General features: G+C 51.2%; 1 protein-coding gene across 1 annotated transcript; it reads right to left on the bottom strand.

Annotated features, from left to right (window-relative positions):
- Positions 1 to 1,228: 1,228 nt before the first annotated feature.
- MYOD1 (myogenic differentiation 1) lies at positions 1,229 to 4,667 on the bottom strand. The gene is made up of 5 exons (XM_035265936.3): positions 4,437 to 4,667; positions 4,134 to 4,253; positions 2,961 to 3,678; positions 2,395 to 2,473; positions 1,229 to 2,109 (listed from the first exon to the last, which is right to left on the bottom strand). Exons 3-5 carry the CDS (start codon positions 3,588 to 3,590, stop codon positions 1,859 to 1,861), a joined length of 960 nt encoding a protein of 319 aa, XP_035121827.3. The 5' UTR covers positions 3,591 to 3,678; positions 4,134 to 4,253; positions 4,437 to 4,667; the 3' UTR covers positions 1,229 to 1,858.
- Between the last annotated feature and the right edge of the window lie 13,097 nt (positions 4,668 to 17,764).

Raw genomic sequence — 17,764 nt, 5'->3', positions numbered from 1 at the left:
CAGCTCCCCAGGGACCCCGTGTTGGGGACAGCAGAGAGTGGATCCTCAGACGTGTAATGAGGATATTCCTTCTGGCATCACATCTTGCCTGCATTCCTGAGGGTCCCCTACTTGGCAAACAAAGCCCTTGAAAGTGGGCCTGTAGGGTTTTCAGGAAGAGCATCTGTGGGGTGGGATGTAGGAGGTACTGAGGTCTGATGGCACGTGTGTGTTGGGGGTGGGGAGGTGGCATGTGAGTGGGGAAGAACCCTTGCCAGACCATCCTTCAGGGCCTTGTACCAAGGGGAGGGCACAGGTGTCTCTGTGTGTGTGTGTGTGTGCATGCACGCCTGTGTGCATTGTGAGTGCATTATCTACTCTTGTTTCTTAAGACAGAGCTCAAATGATAATTTCTCCAGGAAGCCCCCCCCCCCAACACCCAGACTAAATAAATGGCCCCTCCTCTGCTCTCAGAGAGTTCAAGCCTGATGAAGAGTACCTATGTCACCTGTGATGATGCTGGCCCACATGCCACTCTGCTCACAGGCTCTGGGCTCCTGTCGTCTTATGGGATCTGATAGTATCAGAATGCTCTCGATGCTGGGTTACTGGCTGGGTAGAGGTGTCTGTGTCTGTCTGGCCTTCTATGCTGCCTCTTTGCAGTTACACCTATTACTAACGGCCTGTAAGTGCCAATGAGCTTACAGCACATCTCTGCACCCTTTTAGCTTTTCCTACAAATGCTGTGAGCACCTTATCACATCCTCTATACCCACGAGCATACCACCAAGTGGTGCCTGGGCCACAACCTTCCTGTGGTTCTTCTGGTTATCACACCTGGGTTCACTCACTGTATATGGAGGAGATGATTCTCAACCTTGAATGAACTTCAGAGTCACTTGGGGAGTTTTTGAAAAAATACCAATACCTGGCCCTGGGTATCTGGGGTCAGAGACATTGAATCAGAATCTCTGGTGGGGCGAGCTCAGACATAGGTTTTAAAAATACTTATATCAACCTGAGCACCCTTCCATAAGAGCCACTGACGTGTGTGATGATGTAGTCAAGGTCAGAGGAACGTCACTACATATTGGAGAAATTTGCACCTCTCCTTCCTCCCCTAGGCAGCAGGCTTCCTCCTTGCAATCCGCCGGCCACCTACAGGGGTCGCTGACGGACAGCTGGCCCAGCTTGCGGATTTTCCTCCGGATCCCACTCCCATGCCCAGGGAAAGCTGGAGCCACCGCGGTATAAATTAGCGTCTTTATTTTGAACACCTGAGCGAGCGCCAGCGGCTCGCCCGCCTGCGATATAAACGTACAAAGTCCCTGTAGCACCACACACCATGCCTCAGAGATAAATACAGCCCTAGGGGCTCCTGCTCTGGCAAAGCAACTCTTATTTACAGGAATAGATTACAAAAGTATTACAAAAAGTGGTCCTGAACCAGGGAACTGGATGAGGGTGGGGTGGGTTACGGTTACACCTGCTGCACTTGGGACGGGAGTGCACCTGGGCCTCACGCCCCCCAAATAACCGGCGCATCCAGTAGCAGGGTTGAGGTCTGCGAGGGTCTCACCCCCATGGGGGAGGGCGCAAGAAAGCTGAACCTAGCCCCTAAAGGTTCAGCTCTGGCCCACCGAGGAACACCGAGCGGCCATCGCAATGGCGCTCCAGGAAGGGTGCTGCGTGGGAAAAAACCGCGCTATGTCCTTGCCCTGGGGGGCGGGGGGTGGAAAACTTCAGTTCTCCAGCCTCTCCCACCTCGGGAAGGGTCGCTTTTAAAGCACTGTTGGGAGGGGGCATTTAAGCTCAATCTTTTGGGCGCGAGGGACCCTAGGGGCACCATCCCTCGGGCGGGTGTGTGGCCACCCTCCCCTCAGAGCACCTGGTAGATCGGGTTGGGGTTCGCACCCGCAGGGCACTGCGGGGCGTCGTCCGGGGACTGGGTGGGGTCGCCGCTCTCTCCCTCGCTCGGGGCGGCAGCCTCTGGCCCGCGCGGAGGCGACTCCGGGGGCGCCTCGGCCAGCAGGAGTGCGGGCGCCGCAGGGCTCTCGGTGGAGATGCGCTCCACGATGCTGGACAGGCAGTCTAAGCTCGACACCGCGACACTCTTCCCGGGCCTGGGTTCTGCGCGGGGAGGTCTCGGTTAGTAAGCAGGGGTGGGGCCGCGAACAAGCCTCCCACCCCGGGGCCCGGTGCTTTGAGACAGATTGGAAACTGAGGACCTGTCAGAGTCCGGGACGATTGAAAGGAGAGGGAGCTACTTGCTTAGTATTTCATCGCCTGCACCACCTCCCAGAACAGAAGCGTGTGTGAGTGGGGGTGGGGGTGTCCTAGATAGGGGGAAGCCAGGACAGCTCCAAGGAGGACGTGGGGAGAAGGAGAGAGCAGGGCGAAACCCGGAATACCCACCGCTGGGCGCCTCGCTGTAGTAGGCGCCTTCGTAGCAGTTCCGCCGCCGGGCGCCGCTTGGGGGGCCGCTGTAGTCCATCTGCAAACAGCAAGGGCGACTGAGTCAGGCCGGCGGGACGGCGCGGGACCCGAACACCACTCCCTGTACTGCCCCCTCCCTAACTCTAGACTCAGTCTCGAGTTCCCGGCCCAGATCTGTCATGGTTAGGGGATAAGGGTGGGTAGGAGATGAGGTCTGCAACATGTAGAGCCAAACCAAGGGTGGACGGTCACCAAGGGGGCAAAATTCTACATTTTGGAAGTAGGGATAAGTAGAGAAAAAGATCTTCAAGTCCACGCTGCAGTGTTCCAATAGCGCCCCCAATGGGGCGGCTTAAACGCTTGCCCGCACGCTTCCAAAGCAATTAGGCTATCCCGGTGACAGCTGCCCAGGACACAGGGGTCCTCTCTCGGGATGGATCCTGGCCCAAACTTCCAGGAAGGATAGCTCCCTGCCCTCGGAAACGCGTCCCAGATGTCCCAAGCGCCGCCCTCACTTCTACTCCCGCCTGGGGTCCCGGCCTTACCATGCCGTCCGAGCAGTTGGAGCGCGGACTGGACGCGTCAGAGTCGCCGCTGTAGTGCTCTCCGCTGCGGCCTGGGGGCAGAGGGCCTGGCGCGTAGAAGGCGGCTCCGGCGCCAGGGGGCGCGGCGTCCTGGTCCCGCAGCAGAGCCTGCAGGCCCTCGATATAGCGGATGGCGTTGCGCAGGATCTCCACCTTGGGCAACCGCTGATTCGGGTTGCTCGACGTGCAGCGCTTGAGTGTCTCAAAGGCCTCGTTTACTTTGCTCAGGCGGCGCCGCTCGCGCATGGTGGCGGCCTTGCGGCGGTCGGCGTTGGTGGTCTTGCGCTTGCACGCCTTGCAGGCCCACAGTAGGCACCGGCCCGCCTGGTGGTGCCCGCTGGGCGCGCGCACATGCTCGTCCTCACGCTCGCCCGGGGCCGGGTGCGCTGCCGCGGGGAAGTGCGAGTGCTCTTCAGGTTTCAGGAGCGCGCCCACGTGCATCAGGCGCGGGTCCAGGTCCTCGAAGAAGCGCAGGTCCGGGGAGTCGAAACACGGGTCGTCATAGAAGTCGTCCGTTGTGGCAAATGAGCAGAGAGAGCCGTCAGGGCCCGTCAGGTCTACATCGCGGAGCGGTGGTGACAGTAGCTCCATATCCTGGCAGGGACGCGGCACGGTCCTGGCTTCGCCCAACCCAAGCGGGAGGGGGTGACCGGAACTTTCTGCCGCTCGGGAGCACCGGCTGTAGATAGCAAAGGGCTGCAAGTCTGAATGCACACCCAACTGTCCCCACCCCTCCCTGTCCCGTCCCGCCTGATTTGTAGTAAGGAAAGTGGAGGCAGCGCGCTAGGGCTTCCTCACCCCTAGCTGCGCGCCTGGCGCCCTGGGCTATTTATCAGTAGTAGCCTAAACGCCCCGGAGCCCAGGCGGGCAGCTGGGGGCGGGGGAGCCCGAGGCCAATAGAAACACAGCGGGGCGGGGTTTGGGGGGGTCCTCTGGGTGGCCGCAGGGGGCTGCAGAGTGGCCAGCCCGCCCGCCCCTCGACACTGGCGCGCGCGCTCCGTCCCCTACCGGGCAGGGAGGGAGGGAGCGACCGGCAGCCCGGGCGGCTGCACTTGGCTCCCAGGCAGGCCCATTTCAAACCTCTCCAGCACTCGACTGCTGCGTCCGCTGGAAACGTTGGCTGCGCGCACTCACCACTGAGCTGACGTTGAGTACTCCTCTATCCCCTGCTTTGTGGGGGATCCAGGGTTAGAGCGGGTGTAGAAATCAGGTCGCGAGAGATTTGGAGAGAGGCAAGTCACTGGGGGCACAGAGCTGAGAGAGTGAGACGGTGAGAGAGGGACCGAAAGAGACTGAGAGATACGCAGAAAGCAGAAAGCTTAGAGGGTCAGGGGCAGAGAAACGCACGCAGCAACAGGCGGAGAGACCCCGAGAGTTTAAGTGGGCGAGACCACTTAAACGAGTCGTGGAGGCTCTGATACTCCACCAGTTCCCGACCTGGGAGTTGCTCAGGGGCTCTTGGGCCCAGTCCTTCTTCCCTAGAAGCTTGGAAACCCAGCTGCGGCTATGTAGGAATCGGGCATTGCTGCTAAAGCTTCGCGCCAATCTCTCCAAACTCTGATCCTGCGCAGGTTAGGATCTCGTTCATCTCAATCTGCACGTTTCCACAGCAGGGGTGTCCAGTGCCAGGCCTGGGGTCTAGGCTGAGCTGCCTCTTCATCTGGGAAGAAAACTCTTCTGCTCAGGGCTTGGTTCCACCTCACCCGCGGGTGCTGAGTCAAGGAAAGTGCCTTCCGCCAAGGTCGCAAACTTCAGGACCTGGCCTGAGAATCTGACCTCGGAGTGAAGTCTCTGAGAGTTCCGTTTGCAGATCAGTTGAGTCCATATTCCAAGTTTCCCAACTTTGTGATTTTATAGAAGTCGTGTCTCCTTCCTGAGCCTCAGTTTCCAGTTACAGATTTGGGGATGACAGTAATTTCTTGGAGTAATTGCGGTGGGGATGAAAGTCTGAAAAGACCAAGGATATGGAAGCCCTCAGGCGGTGGTGTAGGGTTATGCGAACAACAGGGCTTTCAGAGTTGGATGCTATGTCCTGCAAGCTTACAACTGGTGCATGGCACCAAGCCCAGACAGAGTCGAACACAGTCTCCAGGCCCCAGCTGTGTCTCTTTCCTACAGCCTCACTGGAAAGGCTAGAAACAGGAGGAGGCAACCACCCCATGGGATATGGGATCTCAGCATACCAGCCTCAGCATACTCACCACCCCCATGGGGGCCTCTCAGCCTCTTTCTGAATCTGCAGTTCACACAGTCCTCTGGGCAATCTGGGTAGGAATCTCCATTGACCATACATCCCTGCCTGGATCTCCCCTCTTGGAAACCAGAAGGTTAAGCAGGAGTGATCTTTGTGTCCCACTAACTTCTGAAAGCCATCCTGGCTGGCCCTTCTGGGCCCTGAGATGTCCTCCTTTCCCACCAAACCCAGAGGGCTCTTTTGTGGTCCTACCTTTTTCGCTTCTCTGCTGCTGGTAGTGGTGCTGCAGGTCTCCCTTCATGAAGTGCTCACCCAGCTTTACTCCACAGGACCACCTTTATTTGTGTATTCAGTAATGTCTATGTCATGGAGCAGCAGTGATGGTAACTCCAAATCCTGGCAAAGGCAGAAAAGTCCCGGAAATTCACATATTGTTAAGTATCCATTATATGTCAGGTGCCAGTCCAAGTGTGGGGCTAGAGCAATGAACGAAACCAAGACTCTGCTTACATGGCACTTACACTGTAAATGTAAGCAGGGTGACAGAAAAGGAACTAATAAGGAAGTACGTGATACCAGGATGTTAGAAGCTTTACGAGGAAAAAGCCAGGCAGGGGAACACAGTGATGAAGATTATGGAGTGGATAGGGAAGGCCTCTCTGCTACATTTGAGCAGAGACCTGAATGAAGAGAAGTGGAAACAGATGTCTGGAGATATGCAGGGCCAGATAGAAGGGTAAGCATGTGCAGAGGTCCTGGGACAGGATTGTGTTTGGCAGATTTAAAGTATGGCAAACAGGCTGATATGTCTGCGGCAAGGTGAGTGAAAGGGATAGTGGGAAATGGGTTGAGAAAGAAAAGGGTTGTTTTGTGAGATGGAAAACTACTGGAGGGCTTGAGCAGAAGAGAAGAATGTCACCATCTGACTTAGGTTTTAACAGGCGCATGCTAGTTACTAGAGGGAAAGGGCAGAAGCAGGGAGACCAATTATTAGGCTATTGCAGTAATCCCAGTGAGTGGAGGTGGTGGAAAGTGGTGGTTGAATTCGAGATTTATGTTTTCAAGATGGAGCTAGCAATATTTACTCATGATTGTATGTGGGAAGTGAAATAAGTGAGGAGCTAAGGATGACTCCTGGAAGAATGGAGTTAGGAAGAGCAGGTTTGTGTGTGGTAGATCAAGTGTCCAGGTTTGGACAAAATTTGAAATGCATATTGGACATCCAGATGAAGGTGTGGAGTAGGTGGGGAGAATTTTGAGGCTGGAGTTCCCAAGGAGAGGTCTGAGCATGAGGAAGAGCTGTTCACTCTACCTCTAAGATCTGTGTCAAGTCTGTCCATCCCTAGCATCATCATCCTGGACTAAGCTGTCACACTGCTGCTCTGGATTGCCAGAATAACCTGGCTGCCCTCCTCACTTCCTCTCTAGTCTGTATAATTCATTTTCTACAATGCAATCTGAGTAGACCTTTAGAATGTAAATGGGATTATCTCACCCTTCTGCTTCAAACTCCCCAGCAGCTGCTTCTTGCATATCGAGTAAAATCTCATCTCCATACCCTGGCCTATCAGGCCCTGCATGAACTGGCCTCAGCCTGTGTCTCCTACTACACCTGGAGCCACCATTCTTTTTGATTGCTCCACTCCAGTCAGCCTGACCTCTTTTCTTGTCTTCTAACACTCTGAACAGGATCCTGCCTTGGAGTCTTGTCCTTGCTGCTCTAAAATCATAGCATAGTCCTTTGGGCTTTCCCCAAGATTGTCTGCATTTTATATAATAGATCTTCTTGCTTCCTTGGGACATCTCCTACTATTCCCTCTAAGATAACTGCCTCCCATACTCTGGGTCACATCACCCTGTTCATTTCCTTCCAGGCACTGCCACTCTTCATAATCTTCTTCATTAGTTTGCTCATGACTGACTTAGCCTCATGAAGGCAAGGACATTTTGTTCACAATGACATTTCCAGAAACCATCACAGTGGCAGTCACACAGTAGGCACCTGATAAATGTCCAGTGAATGAATGAGTGGCCTCATGCCCTTTGGAACTCTATGCATGTATTTGAACTTCTTGAACTGTGACATTAATGAGGATGGTTGTATTTCTTCAAAACTGGGCAGTCACATACGTGATTAGACATCCATGTTCTATTGCACTTATTCTTCCTAGGCAAGGCTTAGACCCATCTGCCTAGAACATCTTCTCTTTTGTTTGGCATTATACATGGCACGCTGTAATATTTTAGTGGTATACTATAGAGAGATTTGGCATTTGTGATGTGTCTTCTTATTATTTTTTACTATACTCACAATGAGGAATGTAAGTAATTTTTGTATTAATGATTTAGAAACAAATACTTCTTCCTACTTGCTCAAGACTCAGCACAAAGCCTGGCACATAGTAGGCACTCAATCAATATTTCTTGGGTGAATGAATGAATGAATGAATGAATGAATGAGTCTACTTAATTGAAGAGTACTCAGAGATTCCCAGGTGAGCTGTTCAAACTCTTATCTATGCAAATATTGATTTTCCTCAAATCTGAATAAGCAAGAAACTACAAAATAAATTGGATGCTGAGACAAGTGATTACAACTTTGCTTTTTGTGTTTTGTGTTCACAAAAACTTCCTCAGAACTGTCATCAAGTTGCCTTTACAATAAATAAGTAAATATTATATGTTTGAACTTACCAAACACATTTAATATTTTATCACTTGTGGCTTATAAATCTAAACTGCTTTGACAGTTTTAAGCTTGATTTGTAGCTACATCTTCTTCCATAATTAGGAAGCACTGTTTTAAAGCACACACACTCTCTAGTGGTAAAATGCCATCTTTATATTAGGCTTTCAAGTGGGATTTTTGTTTGCTACCAGGCTTCTGTTGCTCAAAAAAAGTTTGAAACTCACTGAACTCGGTGGCCATTTCAGACCTCCTCAGGTCTGGCATCCACACCTGCCTGGGATCGCCCTTCTGGTTGCGCCTCTTCTAGGAGAGAGGTTTGTCAACATCATCGTCTCATCCCTGCTGTCCTCAGAGCAGGGAGAAGTGTGTCTGACCTGGGATATGGTGTCCTTTTAGTTTCAGTGTTGGGTGGGGGGCAGAGGGGAAAAGGACACCAAGTTTGGAAGCTGAAAAAGTTCAAACTCCTACACTGCAATCTCGTCATGGGTACCCCTTCTCCATAGGTGCTGGACTTGCTGTGAGGGGCCACTAGCAATGGGCTGAGGGGTTTTGAGGGGGTCCCCGGCAGCCCCCTCACCCCTCAACGCAGGAATGGTAGGCTCTGTGCTTCGGGGCAAGTGCACATCTCACCCTGGTCCTGGCTTCTGCTGTCTCTACCTTGAGGGGCTCCTGTGTCGGGGAGTTGGGAAGGAGCGCTGCCTGGGCTGCCCCTTCTCCCTCTGCCCTTTCCAGTCCTCCACACTCAGCCCCCTTGGCTGGCCTGCCCTGGGGCTATAAATGGAGAGCTGGCCTCTGGATAGGAATGCAGGCCTGGCTGGGCCCCCACAGTGTTGCGCCCTCAGGGAGCGGTCCTGGGGCTCAGGGCAGCCTTTATATATATATAGCCCCTGGAAACCCAATCCAGCCTGCACCTGCCCCAGGCTTCAAGCACCCTGCCCCTGCCCAGGCTGGGCCTGTGGCCTCTGCACTTGGGCTGACACCGGCTGTGTATCTGGCCGGGAGGTGGGTGGCACCAAAGGGCCAGAAGGTAAAAGCACGAGTGGGCCTGGTGGGGCAGGGCCAGCTCCAGGTCCCCTCTCAATCCTCAGCCTTTCCCTTCCTGTTCCTGGGTCACCCTGAGTGCCCCCCTCTGTCCCCTGCCAACCTTACTCTCTGGGAAAGCCTAAATCTGGCCACCATGTGGGTATAGATCCTTCTCTGGGCCCAGTCTGGGTTGGTCAGGAGGGACTGTGATATTGCCAGGATATAGACATGGTCCCAGATTAGGGACAGTGTCCTAAAGATTCCCCACAGATGGCCACATTTCCTTTGCGGCCACATTTCCTTTGGGGGTACTCTCCAGCCTCCCACAGACAAGCAGGGCTTGGGAGTCTGGCAGCTGAGCTGGGAGTTGAAGGACAGGAGTCCGCACTGGGCAGGGAGGGAACAGGAAGACAAGCAATGGCATGTCCCTTCCCACCCAGTGTGCAGGGTGTGGGAGTGGGGGCACTATTGGGGTGGCAGGGATAGTCCCACTCTCAGTTCTCCAGTCTGTGATTCATTCACTCATACAACAAACATTTATTCAGGTTCTGGGAATGTGGTGGAGAACGAAACAGACTGTGTTCCTTGCCCCTGTGGAACTGACATGCCAGCAGGGCAGGGCAGACAATAAGTAATGCACATAGTAATAAATTATTATATAGATGTTAGAAGATGATACATGCAGAAAAATATTGCAAGCAAACAGATGAGCAGGATTGAGATGCCAGGGTGGGGCCAGCTGTAGTGTTTAATAGAGTGGTCAGGTTGACAAGGTGACATTTGAGCAAAGAGTTAAAAGAAGCTTGGGAGTTAGCCATGTGGCCATCTGGGGAAGAATGCTTCAGGCAGCGAGAACAAAATAATCATTGTGCATCTTCGATGGGTCAGTCGCCTCTGCTAGAAGCAGAGGATTCCATGAGGATAGGCAGGCATGGCTCCTGCCCTCCCAGGATGCCTTGTGCTGTGGGGGCTGAGGGTGAGGCGTGGAGGTGGCATGAGATAGAGTTTGGGGATAGGGTTTGTTGGGCAATTTGGTACTTTTTTTTAAATTGAGACGAAATCTTGCTTTGTCACCCAGGCTGGAGTGCAGTGGCATGATCTTGGCTTACTGCAATCTTCACCTGGGTTCAAGTAATTCTCATGCCTCAGCCTCCTGAGTAGCTGGGACTACAGGTGCGTGCCACCATACCAGGCTAATGTTTTTGTATTTTTAGTGGAGACGAGGTTTCACCATGTTGGCCAGGCTGGTCTCGAACTCCTGACCTCAGGTGATCTGCTCACCTCGACCTCCCAAAGTTCTGGGATTACAGGCATGAATCACCCGAGCCTGGCAATGTGTTATTTCTAATGAAAGAATATCTTACAAACCAAGAGATTCTTGAAGAATTAGGCATAATAGGCTAGAACTGTTTACCCCCCTCTTTAATAGGTTTATTAAAACTCCCTCCAAAACTGACATAGTACTTACATTTAAGAGGGAATTCGCTAGATGTGATTTTTAAATTTAATTATAAATTCATCTAGAACTAAGCTTTAGCCCAATTCAGGAGGTGAGGTGAGGGTGGGCTGCTATCCTGGGAAGGAGCTGAAGGGCATGGGATGTGACCTATGTGAGCTTGGTATGAGGGGGGATCCTGCAGCCATCCAGCTCTTTCCCCACGAGGCCCCACATGCCATGTGCACCTCACATTCCATGCATCCCTTACAATGCCTCTCACTGTGGTTCTTTCCCAGGGACTGGGAAGCCAGGTGAGTGAAAGTAGCAGGAGCTGAGACTGCCCAGCAGGCAGGGGAAGCTGAGGTCAGGCTTAAGAACCCACCGTTGCCTGGCTTCTGGGAGGACCCAAGGCGTTCATTCATTCATTCATCCAGACTCTCTCCTTCAAGCATATACTTCATGTAATTAAAGCCCTTCTCTGTCTCAGAGGTGAGCCCTAAGGTCTTTGTGGGGCTGGATTCCTGGGGTCCAAATACACACTTACTGTTTACTAAACAACACAAATAAGGTGACAATAACTTAATGACAAGAAGTGTTCAAGCAGGCAGGGCTCATGGAGGTGCTAATTCTTCCAGCCTAAAGACATTAGGCTCCTGGGTGAGGAGGTCTACATGAAAGGAGAGTGTGTTCACTAACTTCACCTTTGAAAGCACCAAAAAAGAGAAAAAAAGTGAATTCAACTTGCAGCACGAGGGATTTAAGTCAGATGTAAAAATAATATCCCAATGTCGTATTCCTCAAAGAGCACATGGTCTTGAACTAACGTGGTATGAATGCAGGCAGAAGGATGGAGGAGAAGGCCTCTCAAAGCTACCTTCTCCTTTATGCATAAAAGGACTCCTGAAAAGCCAGAAGATAGATGTTCATCTGTCTCCTCTGCCTATGACACTGCACAGGAGGTTGTGTGAGCCCAGGACACAGCTGACAGGTACATGCTTTTGGAAGGACAGTTTGTCCTTACCTGCATTCTTCCATATGCCTTTGTGGCATCATAGGTATGAGCACTTGATAAACTGCAGACAAGTCGCACACCATGCTCACCTTACACTCCGTGCATGCCTCTCACAAAATGCACACTATACACTCCCTGCATGCCTCTCACAGAATGCACACCTTTCACATAATGCACACATCTCACATAATATACAGTTCACCCTCTCTGTACACCTCACAATCCACGTGTATCTCAAGCACTGTGTATATCTGTTATGTGCCATATCTACCTCACACTCCATGAATATGTTACACACTGGGTACATCTATTACATTATGTATATCTCACATGTACATCTCCACTCCATGTACATTTCACACATACACATCTCACACGCCTGTTACCTCACATACTATGTACAAGTCTCATGTTGTATATGCATTACATGCCATGTACACATAACACTCTGGATACACTTGAGACTCAATGTAAACTCATGTGCCATGTAAACCTCCAACATCAGTATGTCCCACATATGAGACATTTCCTCTCTCGCATCATGGCACATAACACATATTACACCTCACACACCGTGTGTGTCATACTTCATGTACACCTCACACATGTGCACACCTCCCATGCTGTGAACCACTCACCTACAGAACACACAAGGCTCACATTCCATGTGCACACCACAGACGTGTCCCAGCTGCCCATATTCTAAGTCAGGTACGTCCACACCTCTGTCCCAGTGTGAACGCTTGTCTCCACCTGTGTGCCTAAACATCCCCTGCCCCATTCAGAAAGAAGAAACTAAGGGGAAGCTATGCTGCGGCACCCATCTCTTCTTTGCTTTTTCCAATTTGAACTTTTTAAGCTGAATCTTCCCACTTCAAGGAGGTCAGACCTCCCTCTAAGGGCTGAGGGAGGAGCAACTCAGGGCTGAGGGGAGAGCTGGTGATAGGGACCTGGTGATGGGGAACTGGTGATGAGGTGGCACACATGGCAAGATTCAGAGGGCAGCTGTGGGTACCTGGAGAGGGGGCTCAGCTCCCCACCCATCTCCTGTTGCCTCCTTGCTGCCTCATTGGCCCACCTGCCAGCCTGCGGGGCACCAAGGGACTGGGATTAAGGCACCCACAACCATTGGGATCTGGGACAAACATCAGCTGCCGCCCCCAGCAGCTGCCCCAGCCAAATGCCTCTGAGTGGAGATCGGACCCCTTGGAGAAGCCTGATTCTCTCCTTAAAACCTGCTCATCCCTGGCCAATAGCATCCAGGACAGGGGTTTCCTGGCAGAGAACAGAGGGCAGAGGGTCTCAGGACTGATGCCCTGGTTGCCTGCAAGTCTATTGTCTGCCTCCGTTCCCACACCCAGTCCTGCCACTTCCGTGAAGCTCTCCTGGATTGGTGCTTTCCCCCTGGCTTGGGAAGGTGATTTATGGCTCATGTGCCTCAACAGGCCTAACCTTCCCTGACCCCTTTAGAATTCCCTAGACACCCACTCTGTTTACAGGCCCCAAGCTAGATGCAGCAAGATCTAAGGATTTAGAGAGGGTCCCCAGCCTCAGAGAGCTGTCTACTGGGGAAAGAGTGATCCATGAATGAATCATCAAAACACCCTGTGGGAGCACCCAGAGAGAACAACGGACTCTCTTGTGGACACCCAAGAAAGGTCCCCAAGGAGGAAGTGTTGCTATTCTTCTTCTTGCGTACTGAAGGATGAGTAGGAGTGCCCAAGCGGGTGGGGTGGGCTGCTGTAGGGAAAGGCTTTCCAGGCTTAGAGACCAGCATGAATGAAGGCCAGGAGGCATGACAATATGCCTTGGGATGTCCCTGAGGTGGCTGACACTGGATCCAGGGCTCCTTGGATTATTTGAGACCTGTTGCTTCAGACCCGCTGAGGGCTCTGTCTGACTTGAAGCTACCAGTTTTCCAGGCAAGATAAGAAGTCATGGCAGGAGTAGAGGATCGCAGTGAGAGGGCAGAGACCACATACAGCGGAGAGAGCCCGGACCAGAGCCAGGGTTTTCACCTCACTGTGCTGTGCCCTGCCGCGTGACCCTCTCTCAGCTCTTCCATGTCCCTTCTTGGCTCCCACTTTCTCCACATGTAGGATGGAGGCATTGCATGGCTGACTCCATGCACACTCAGGAACGAGCAGGTCTTGCCAGAGTCCCTGCTTCTCCCTGTCTTCTCAGCATCCCTTCTCTGGGCCTCCCTTCTCTGGGCAGGAGGGCAGCTGCCCATCCTCTGACTCCATCCACGTGGCCCACATAGGGCTGGGTACATCACCCAGGTCAGCCCTGGGGTGAAGCAGAAGCTGTGTGAGGCGAGGGCCCAGCATGAGATCAGAAGCCTGTTCCCCAGACTGGAAAGAAGTTAACTTGGGGACCCCACCAAGAAGTGCTGGGGAACCGTGAATAGCATAGTCTTCTGCTTCTCCCAATGACGTAGTACAACTTGTCCGGGCCCATCTGAACTTGGCCTGGGAGAATATGGTGATCTTGCCTGGCATGGCGACTGGACCACCAGTGCTGGGGCTGTGACCCTCAGGTGTCTCCACTGGACTTAGGGGTCTAAGACACCTGGATTCACATGCTGTGTCTCTGCTCCTTACTTACCTTGGGTAAGTCACTTCCCTTTCTCCATGCCTCCTTTTTCCCAGCTGTCAAATGTGACTGGTTCTAGCACCTACTTAGGAGGGCGGTAAGGGTTCAGTTGTCAAGGTATACACAGTGCTTGCATCGTGCTTGTCTCAGGGTGCACAGTAAAAGCTTGGGAATTATTCTTGCTTTGCTTGGCCTCTGTTTGGATGGAAGCTATGGGTGAGCAGTGGGTGGGAGTGGGGATGAGGAAGTTGGGAGCTTGGCCTGGTTATTCTGGACTCTGGACTTCTTGGAACTAGGGACCATGGTGGCGTGGGGGCAGCTGGAAGTGTGGGTGATGATACAGCCTGTGAGGCATTGCCTACAGCAGCAGGCATCACCGCCTCCACCATGCACATGGGCAGTCTGCCAGCCACCCCCAAACAAAGGCTGCAGAAGGGGAGCAGAGCAGGCTGATGACAGATGCAGAGAGGCTGGTGCAGGCAGGGCCAGGGCAAGGGGCTAGAGGCGGCCTGAGGAGGCAGCTCTTTGCGAAGGCATCCCCAGAGAAGGCTGAGATCCAGCAGAGTTCACATTTCAGCAGCTAGTGTCCCCACCCTGCCCCAACACCAGTGACATTTATCCTCGTTGCATGGTGTTGGAACCTGAGGCCCAGAGAGGCTAAGCCACTTGCCCAGGGTTCACATGTGCTTAGATATGGAGGTTCTGGGACAGAAACACTCATCTCTTGCTTCTACATATCTGGTTAACTCTGAATCCCAGACCTTGGAAACAGGGGAATGGACTTCTTCAGGCCCCTTTATGCCCAGGAATCTTTGAAGGAAGGAGGATGAACTCCCACCACCTAATGCCTTTGAAGGAACGAGGATAAACTCCCAGCACCTAATGCCTTTGAAGGAACGAGGATGAAGTCCCAGCACCTAATGCCTTTGAAGGAACGAGGATAAACTCCCACCACCTAATGCCTTTGAAGGAAGGAGGATGAACTCCCGCCACCTAATGCCTTTGAAGCAGGGACATCCCACCAGGGGTGGGCAAAAGCAGACACAGGACACCAGGGGCTGGCACTGACTTGGTTTCTCCATGATCAAGTGGTGGCTGTTTCTGCCCTGACCTCTGATCTCTGGCCCATTTGACTAAGGGTCTTGGGTCTCTGTTTCTCCTTAGCTATCTTGGGATGGGAGCTTGGAATAGGCTTGTCCCAGAAACTAGAGAGAGGCAGGGAGGTGGGGAGAACATGGGGAGAAAGAAACATCTGGTCTTGGGGCCTTGCTGCTCTCCATCCATTCAGGCCCTTCCCTGCCTCTTCTTCCCTTTCAAGCCAAAACTTTTCCACTCTTTCTTATGAATAATTTTGAACATAGACAGAAATAGATACAATAACACCATGAACCCCATTACCTCTTCCAATAACCGTTAACCCATGTCCAAACCCCATATGTCAATGCCCCGCCTACTTCTTCCCCTTGTATGATTTTGAAGCAAATTTCAAACATCCCATAATTTCATTTGTATATACTTGATTATGTATGTCTAAAACATAAGGACTTCTTTTTAAAACATAAGCACAATATCATTAGCATACTAGAAAAATTAATAGCAATTCCTTACACCAGCAAGTATCCAGTCAGATTTCAATTTGTCTCATAAATTTGGTTTGTTTGTTTGGACCAGGATCCAAATAGGGTCTGCACTGCAATTATGATTGATTGATCTGTCTTTTACATGTAAGTTTCCCTCCATATCTTTTTTCCCCTTGCAATTTATTTATTTTTTTAAAAAACTGGGAAACTGGGTTGTTTGTCCTGCAGTTTGTTATAGTCTGGAATTTTCAGATTGCATCCTGTGTTTTAACAGGTTCACCTCTTCTCTGTATTTTCTGTAAATTGTTGGTTGGATAGAGGCTTGGTCAGATGCAGATTTGATTTTTTTGGGGAAGACTGCTCTGTAGGAGATGTTGTGTTCTTCTCCCAGGGGCACATAATGCCTGGGTATCTTCAACCAAGTTTCTAGAGCATCTTCACTTGCTGGCTCCACCTCCTCTTCTCCTACTTTCACGTTCACTTCCCAAAGTCAAGCAAGTGAATGAGACACCTATTCACCAAAACAGCCACCAACAAACTTATTATTGCTGCAGGGACATTTCTCCCTCCTTGCCTTACATGACAACTTTTAAAAGTCACCGTTGACTATTTCCTCTTGCTCAAAATGTCCCATTCCCTTGGTGTTCAAGAAAACATTCTCTCTGGTTCTGCTCTGACTGTTGACCATTCTTTTCAAGCTTCTTCCCGGTCTTCTCATGCTCCGTCTGCCCCTGAAGTGATGATGCTCCCTCCTGGTTCTGACCTTTGGCCATACTTTCTTCACTCCCTTCAGAGTCATTATTCATTTACAAAACGTAGCCACCACCACCTGAACACAGATAAATTCATCCACATCTATTTCCCTGGCTACCCCTCACCTGCAAGCCTCAGACTCATGTATCCAATTGCCTATTTGACAAATTCACTTGAATATCTCACAAGCTCCTCGAATTCATCATGTCCCCAAATGTGCTCACTACCTTCCCCTGGAATCCAGCCAGTCCTCAGGAAATTTTTCTCTCTCATTCAATAGCACCACTAACTCCTCTGTTACCCAATGTGAGCTTGGGCTGCATCGTCTCCCACCTCTTCTCCCTCGTATCTTCACTTAATTGGCTACTAAGTCTTACTAAGTCTTACAGATTTCATCTCTTTAATATCTCTTGAAGTCATCTTCATCTCTCTCCTCCAATTACCCTGTTGTAGGGTGGCCCTTGACAGCCTTCATCTCCACTATTGTAGCAGCTTCATTGCTGATGCCTCTTCCTTGACTCTCAGTCTCCTCGGGGTCCTTCAAGTTGGTCCCAACACTGCCCCTGGGCTGATGACTCTACAATAGAAATCTAGCAGTGTCTCCCTTGCATAACCCTTTCACAGCTCCCCACTGCCTCCAGAATAAAGTCCTAGAGTCCTGGCATAGCATTCAAGGCCTTTCAAAATGCATCTCTACTTGTCTTCTGGCCACATGGCTCAGTGTTCCCTGAGAAGTAACATGGGTTCCTCCAACAGGATGACTCATGTGGCCAAAATTCTGCTCTTGCCATTTCCTTCTTCTTCCAGGAATTTCCCTTCTCCTTTCACAGCCCACCCTGTCACTTGTCCTTGAAGATTCAGTTCAGAATGTTTCATTAAGGAAGATTTTCTGATACCCTGGCCCTCAATCTCTGGCCTCCAGTCTGATTCAGTGCCCTCTCTCTGTCCTCGCATCCCAGTTTCCTCATCTGTAAGAATGTATTATACGGATGAAATACATAAATGTAAGTAAAGAATGTAAAACAGCAAACACAGTAAGTGGCTCTGTAATGCTATTACTATTACTTCTAGCACGACATTTTTCATATTAGATTGACACTATTTCCTGGTCAGTCCTCCGTCCTAGGCTGTGATTTCTCCAAGCACTTTACTCTCTTTATGCTGCGTCTCCTGTGCCTTGGAAGAGTTCCTGTCATGTAGCATGTACCAAATGTTGGAGAAGTTTAACACCCATAAGCCTCTGTGAATTCCCAATATTTAAGCCCGGGTCTCACACACACAAACTTCTGGAATACTTATAGCCATGATTCTATAGCCCCTCATTCATTTGTTTTGTTGGAGACACAACAGAGACAGCCAGTTGTCCTCCAATTTCCATACCTCACTTTTTTTTTGACGTAATGATATAATTTTTACTTGGAAACATGATACATCAGTCAACTTGGGCTTCCCACAACAAACTACTACAGACTGGGTGGCTT

This window comes from Callithrix jacchus, chromosome 10 (assembly GCF_049354715.1).
Source record: "Callithrix jacchus isolate 240 chromosome 10, calJac240_pri, whole genome shotgun sequence".
NCBI lineage: Eukaryota > Metazoa > Chordata > Mammalia > Primates > Cebidae > Callithrix > Callithrix jacchus.
The sequence above is the reverse complement of the archived record's forward strand: the minus strand, read 5'-3'. Positions and strand labels throughout refer to the sequence as shown.